The sequence below is a fragment of the Sinocyclocheilus anshuiensis genome, unplaced genomic scaffold (assembly GCF_001515605.1).
Source record: "Sinocyclocheilus anshuiensis isolate Anshui unplaced genomic scaffold, SAMN03320099.WGS_v1.1 scaffold1623, whole genome shotgun sequence".
NCBI lineage: Eukaryota > Metazoa > Chordata > Actinopteri > Cypriniformes > Cyprinidae > Sinocyclocheilus > Sinocyclocheilus anshuiensis.
In genome coordinates this window covers 362,036-368,951 of record NW_015553403.1, presented here as the reverse complement: position 1 = coordinate 368,951, position 6,916 = coordinate 362,036, and the positions used below count along the sequence as shown (strand labels likewise).

The window sequence follows — 6,916 nt, the reverse complement described above, 5'->3', positions numbered from 1 at the left end:
GAAGTCTCTTATGTTCATCAAAGCTCATTTATTTCACCAAAAATACTGTAAAAACATACATTTTGATAAATATGTTAAAATACTAATCAGTTATTTTAAATTATAATAATATTTTGAAATGTAATTTATTGTTGTGACGGTAAAGCAGGATTTTCATCAGCCATTACTCCAGTCTTCAGTGTCACATGATTCTTCAGAAATCATTCTGATATGCTGATTTGGTCCTCACATAACATTTCTTACTATCAGTGTTGGAAACAATTGAGCTGCTTAATATTTTAATGGAAACCATGATAGGATGAATAGAAAATTCAAATGATCAGCATTTATTAGAAATAGAATTTTTGTAACTTTACTGTCACTTTAGATCAATTAAATATATCCTTGCTGAGTAAAAGTATTAATTATACCGACCCCAAAATTTTGAATGTTTTATTTTTTTTATGAATTTACTATAGGATTTAAGCATGACATAAATGTATAGCATGCTATACATTATGGTATTGCATTGTTTTAATTTTTTTAATATTCATATTGCCCTCAAAAATTTCAGTGGGCAAATATATTGCCCATTAAGAAAATGTAAACTAATACCCTTTTTTATTGTGTAATTCTAGTTGTAACTTAACTTACAACAAGAATTGTAAGTGACACCGCAGAAACAAATTCTACCAGCCTTGTCGTGTTACAATAAACAAAAAACTCTGTCATAAAACACCTACGCTATTTGGGTGTTCACCAGAGGGTTGTAAGAATAAGAATGGAATTTTTTTGTTCTTTTGTTCACCTTGGTGTATTTATAGATCAGACATTAGTCATTCATTGGTATTCTGTAAGTTGCTCAATGACTTTTCTCAGAAAACATGTATTACCTCTTTCCTTTGTGGTCTTTCTGTGAACAAATGTCAAGGATTTAAACCTCATGGTCAAAATATTATTTTAAAGAAACACTTGCATTCTTCATTTATACATGGAAAAACTGTCACTGATTAACTACGAGTGCTCATTCATATCTCATACTAGCACACATTGGAGATCCAAATATCTGACTGCAGAGACGAACAATAGTCTCTCTCATTCACAATTAAACACACTCAGCTTGTGGTGTTCAAGGTCATTGTTCCAAGGCCCCATTCTTATCTATGAGGCCATTATGGTTGTTAGATACACATCAGTTGGATGTAGGTCAGTTTGCTTTAAAATTTGGCCCTGCTCCTAATTCTTCCCTTGGCCCCCTGCCTGCGTTTCTTGTTTTCTGTGCTGTATTTACCCTGTGAGGACAGATCAAGAGTATGTGCACGTGCTCAGATGTTGTTCAAATTTCTGCATGTGATGCTAACCTTTGAGTTCCCATTCCTGGAGGTGGGTGGACTGGAATTTCAAGAGAGACTTGTTTTGCTGGGGCTCATGCTCATTTGCCAACTTTAAATTGATTGATTGACCCATTCATTAAAGGTGAAGTGTGTAGTGTCTGTGTCAGAAGGGAACCACACAGATTTGGAAAAAAATAAGGAGTGTTTAATGTCAGGTTTCTCAATCACTCCCCCTTCTGGCATTGTTTGGACTAATGGCTTTTTTATTATTTTATTTGACATAATTTATTGTAATATGTGTGTTTGTTCAGGGTGGCAGCTCTTGGACTTTTCGCCGGTGTGGTGTTAGTTCTCTTACTCTTCTGTCTGTATCGTGTGCTCTGCCCTCGGAACTATGGGCAGAATGGGGTGCCCCATGGTCGCCGTCGCCGTGGAGACCTGCCCTGCGATGAGTACGGCTACTCGCCGCCAATCAGTGAAATTTCCCCTCTGCTGCTGAGAGGCCACAGCATGGTGAGAATCGAATTGACATGCACTTGACATGTTTCCATAAATGCACTCTGAGATTTATAAAATTACCTTTGGCATCTCTTCCCAGGACATTGAGTGTCTGGCCAGTGATGGCATGCTGCTGGCCAGCTGTTGTCTGGCGGGACAGATCCGTGTGTGGGACGCACAGACAGGAGACTGTCTTACTGTCATACCCAACAATGGGTAAGGAAATGTATAAACTCAATTAAACAGACCTGCACCCACTGTATGGCCCCTAATAAATGTAATATTCAAAAAATATGTATATGTTGTCGTATTTTTTAAATACAGTATATATTCTAGTATTTTTTTAAATATGTATTCATTATTTGTATTTTTACGTATGTGTATCCACTGTTAGTCTGCGCAGGAGCAGCAGCAGTGGTTGTTGGGAGCACCGTGATGGCTGGGATCACATAGGTGCTTGTGAGACCGAGAGCCTCTTGGGGGCAGACTTTCGGGAACCAGGAGGAGCTGTGGGAGGACCAGATGTAGATATTTTCCCAATAAGGAGGAGGACCACCCCTGCACGCCCTGCCCTGTTTGGGGACCAGCCGGACCTCACCCCTCTCATTGATACCAACTTTGGGTCTTTGCCCCCATCTCAGACTTTAAGCAGCTCTGGCTTTGATTTCGGGGGATTGGTGGAGAAAGCGTACCAGGAGCATGAGCCCTCACCAACACTTGCCTTCCCACCTTCTCCTCCAGCTTCACAACAAAGGCGGCGTAGCCTTGGGGACCAGCCTGTTTTAACCCCAGAGCTCCCGCCACAGAATAATGGCGACTGGGACAGTTCAGTGTGGGCCATGGAGCTGAGGGGTAACCTCATTGCCACGGGCCGCAGCAGTGGCAAACTGGAGGTGAGAGAAAGAGAGGGCTTTTATAAGGATAACATATTGATTTATCAATGTGATTAATATGATGTCCTTATTTTCTTGCTTCTCACTGCTCTATCAGCTGTGGGATGCAGTAGAGGGATCATTACGGTGCAGTAATGAAGATGGAGTATCTGGAATCACTGCCTTGGCTTTTCTCAATAACAGGTGCATTTCATAACTACGTGAAGCTCATATATAAGCCACACTCATTTCACGCCCAACCACCGGACTTATGTTTTCCTGCTAATGGGGATATTTTCAATTGCAGAATTGTGGCAGCTCGTTTAAATGGCTCACTGGATTTCTTCACAGTGGAGATCACCAAGCCTCTTGGGTTGCTGCAGTATCGCGGTGAGTCGTGTCAAAATAATAAAAAAACTTTGAAAAAATGACAAAACCAGCCCTGGAAATGTCATTCAAATAAATTAAATCATGAAAGTTATCATTTTTATTTTGAATATAATTATTTTTTTTTTTCAGCTAGAATTTTTGTCTATATTTTCTGAGTGTGATTTCTATAAAATGTAAAGTAATCAAAACCAACAGGAAAAGTCATGGAAATTCATTGGATCAGAAAGCATGGAAACCCTAAAAACAGGAAGATAAACACTGACAGTTACTCACAGGAGAAAGTGGAGGACCAAAATAAAGAGGCATTTTAAGCATTTTTCCTGATTTTGTGTGTTAGGACCTCCAGGCCGAGGCAGTCTGCCCCCTTCCCCCTGTTACAGCAGCGAGGATGTGATCAGCTGTCAGCTGACACGCTCAGTGCAGTGTGCCCACCAGAAGCCCATCACTGTGCTCAAAGCTGCCGCTGGCAGAGTGGGCACCGGCAGCCAGGACCATACAGTCAGGGGAAGGACCATATGACACTCACACACACACACACACACACACACACACACACACACACACACACAAGCATGTAGAAATCTTCAGAATTCATTAGAATGTTTTTAAAAGTGGTAAAATATCTTAAATAGGGCAGATAATGCAACAGTTTGGTTATTGAAGGCATTATTAGATATATAAAAAAATGTAATGCAAATATAAGGTTGTTGTGTGGAACTGTGTGAGTTCAGATTCTGGAAATCTGCAGAGCTTCCTGTGGGCACAGGTTTTGTGCAAGCCTACAGTTAACTCATGCTTTAGTTGGGTGTTTTTTAACTATTTTTCTTTTATAGGTGTATCGTTTGGAAGATTCTTGCTGCCTCTTCACCCTGCAGGGCCACTCAGGTGGTATAACTGCCATATACATAGACCAGGTCAGAATCACGTCACTAGATTTCACACATACACCTGCAATTTTGCCATTCATATTTCTGATTTACAATATTTGTGATTTAACTGAACACGTGGTAGACAGACAGACAGACAGATAGATAGATGGATGAATGGTTGGATGGACGCATGGATGGATGGATGGATGGATAGGTAGACAAAGATAGATAGATAGATGGTTAGTTGGATAGATGGGTGGATAGATAGATGGGTGGAGATTGTCTCTGTACAAATAATTACATTTATTTTGGCAAATAATTTTTGTGCTATGTTGTAGACCATGGTTCTAGCCAGTGGGGGCCAAGATGGCGCCATCTGCGTGTGGGACGTCCTAACAGGCAGCCGAGTGAGCCACGTGTATGGTCACCGTGGTGATGTCACCTCATTGGTTTGCACAACTTCCTGTATCATTAGCAGTGGGTTGGATGACCTCATTTGCATTTGGGACCGTAGCACAGGCATAAAGCTGTACTCCATACAACAGGTGTGCGATTATGAGAATTAGGACTGCAGGATTTCATCAACAAATCAGCATGTTGTGATTTGTTATTAATGAAATAATATCTCTTATGTCTTTCTCTCTGTTTCAGGAGGTGGGCTGTGGGGCCAGTCTAGGGGTGATTTCTGAAAGCCTGCTGGTGACGGGAGGACAAGGTTGCGTGTCATTTTGGGACCTGAACTACGGGGACCTTCTGCAGACGGTGTACCTGGGCCAGAGCAGTGAAGGTCAGAGCGTCAGGCAGCTCCTGGTTCTGGACAATGCCGCCATAGTCTGTGACTTTGGTAACGAGCTCAGCCTAGTCTACGTGCCCTCTGTTCTGGAGAAGTTGGATTGAACACACACAAACACCAGCCCACAGATTTAGGGAATTTTCAGAGCGGCCGGCACAAAAGCACTCGCCCTTTAACCTGTATCACTGCAAGTTCATTGCAGACATGAATGACGTTCCTCGTGTCCTCTTGTGTACCACCCTACACTTAGTAGGGAGGGAGTGGCCACTTTCTACCACATCCGAACAGGATGTAAATGCAAAACCTGATTGTTTGGTGTTAAGCAGGCCTCTGACGCTCCATTGGAGCATTGGTAGAACACCATACAGAATATTCTGTGTATGAATCCGGACAGAATTACATGAGGCTAGTACAATAGCTGCTGACAGTGAGAGGTGGCTCACTGGGCCTGCCTTAAGATGTCTGTTTGTGTGTATGTGAGTGGTAATAAACTCACGGTGAGAATGCCAGGCCGCCCAGTCCAGAAACTCTCAGCTTTGTGACAGCTAGAGGTGAGAGAGTTCACAATAATATGTTTGCAGAAGGAGAGGAGGAACAAGAGGTGGTTGATGGGGCTGAAAAAGGCATAGATATTTCCTGCTGAGTGTGTTTTTTTGTGTGCAACTTATTTTTGAGTGTTTGAATCTTCAGAAGTGTTCAGGTTATGTTGCACCCCATAATCAAAAGAATCCTTTGAGGTTTGATTAAAGACTCTACAGCAAAGTTCGAACATCTTAGCAACTGCATAGAAATTCTTTTGCAATATTGTATAAAGACAGTAAACCTATTTTAGGTCCATTCACATGTATGTATGTGTATATATATATACATTTATATATGTATATGTGTGTGTATATATTTTATGACAATTAAACAGCCCTGTCCTTTATACGTACATATAGAGAGTATTTTTTACATTACAAATTATATATATATATGAATTTGAATTTTTAATTTGTTTATTTAGAAAATAGAAAACAAATAAATCATGGATGATTTTTATTACTTACAAGCAGTCACAGCAATGCCTTTTTTTTTAAGTTTATATTTGTTTTGTTTTTTCTTTTCATTTATATTTTCAGTCTAGAGAATTTGGGAAGGGGGTGCCTAATTGTCACAAAAATAATGTCGCAATGCAAATGTTTATGATCTTTAAAGTGACCTCAGTTTATGTAATTTCTTATTTTCTTTTGATTTTGGGGTGAATTATGAACTGGATTCTGTGTTTCTGTGAGTGGTTGTGTTTGTAAGATGCATACTGTATACGTCTGAATCTCTGGGGTAAAGGGGGGATCTCTTTTTAATATTGAAATCAATTATTTATTAGTGAAATTTCTAACAATTTGTATGAAACTTGGCATAAGATAAGTTAAAGTGGAGATGTGGTCATAAATTTTAATATGCAAGAAAACCTTTGACTAACTTACACCGTAAATAATATGATCATATTAAGTCAGTTACTGACAGACGCCAGGCAGCAAGATGGGGTATCTAGAGAAAAGAGAAAAGGAGCCATTCTCATTCCAGTCCTGCCTTAAACACATGAAAAATCAGTTCCTTGGCACAATTATTAATTATACACTATTTTCTTATTTTCCTGTATTAAAATGTGTTTTTGTTGTAGAGTCATGAGCAGTTTACAGGTTTCACTGAGATTGTTGACCATTAGTTGTTACTGGATATTTGGGCCCTGTTTGTAAATGTGTGTATGATTAAAACATTAGTATATCCAATCCAGTCCTGCAGAAGCCACACTAATGTGTGCATTGGTTTGGCCTATTTTTCATATAGCCATATCAGTCAACCAATTGTGCGGTTATCTTTCAGGACAAATGCACACATTTGTGAGAACTGAAATTGAAATATTAAAATGCACTTAGAGACTTCTTTAGTTTTATTAGACAATAGCAGAGACTTAAATATGCTTCATTTACAACATTTTCTACACACAGGTTTGTCCGAATGTGCATTCCAATGACAATTTCTTTTTAAATTTTGATTTATGGTTGGGTAAGAAAATATACCAAAAGTATCCCCATTTTCAATGCAAATGAGTCTTTTTGCTGCACTTTAAATCTTATCAATTTGAAAATCGATGCTTTAAATTTAAGGAGTTTGCTTTCATTAAAAGGGCCCGAGCAC

General features: G+C 39.5%; 1 protein-coding gene across 1 annotated transcript in view; it reads left to right on the top strand.

The window, feature by feature from the left end:
* The window catches only part of LOC107668298 (sterol regulatory element-binding protein cleavage-activating protein-like), a 25,913-nt gene extending 20,075 nt beyond the window's left edge, over nt 1–5,838 (top strand). Inside the window, exons 15-23 of the mRNA XM_016460120.1 lie at nt 1,625–1,826; nt 1,912–2,027; nt 2,206–2,704; nt 2,802–2,887; nt 2,991–3,073; nt 3,411–3,577; nt 3,907–3,987; nt 4,281–4,487; nt 4,594–5,838. Of these exons, the coding sequence (XP_016315606.1) occupies nt 1,625–1,826; nt 1,912–2,027; nt 2,206–2,704; nt 2,802–2,887; nt 2,991–3,073; nt 3,411–3,577; nt 3,907–3,987; nt 4,281–4,487; nt 4,594–4,839 (1,687 nt within the window). The 3' untranslated portion in view covers nt 4,840–5,838. The remainder of the gene's footprint in view (nt 1–1,624; nt 1,827–1,911; nt 2,028–2,205; nt 2,705–2,801; nt 2,888–2,990; nt 3,074–3,410; nt 3,578–3,906; nt 3,988–4,280; nt 4,488–4,593) is intronic.
* Nucleotides 5,839–6,916: the final 1,078 nt, after the last annotated feature.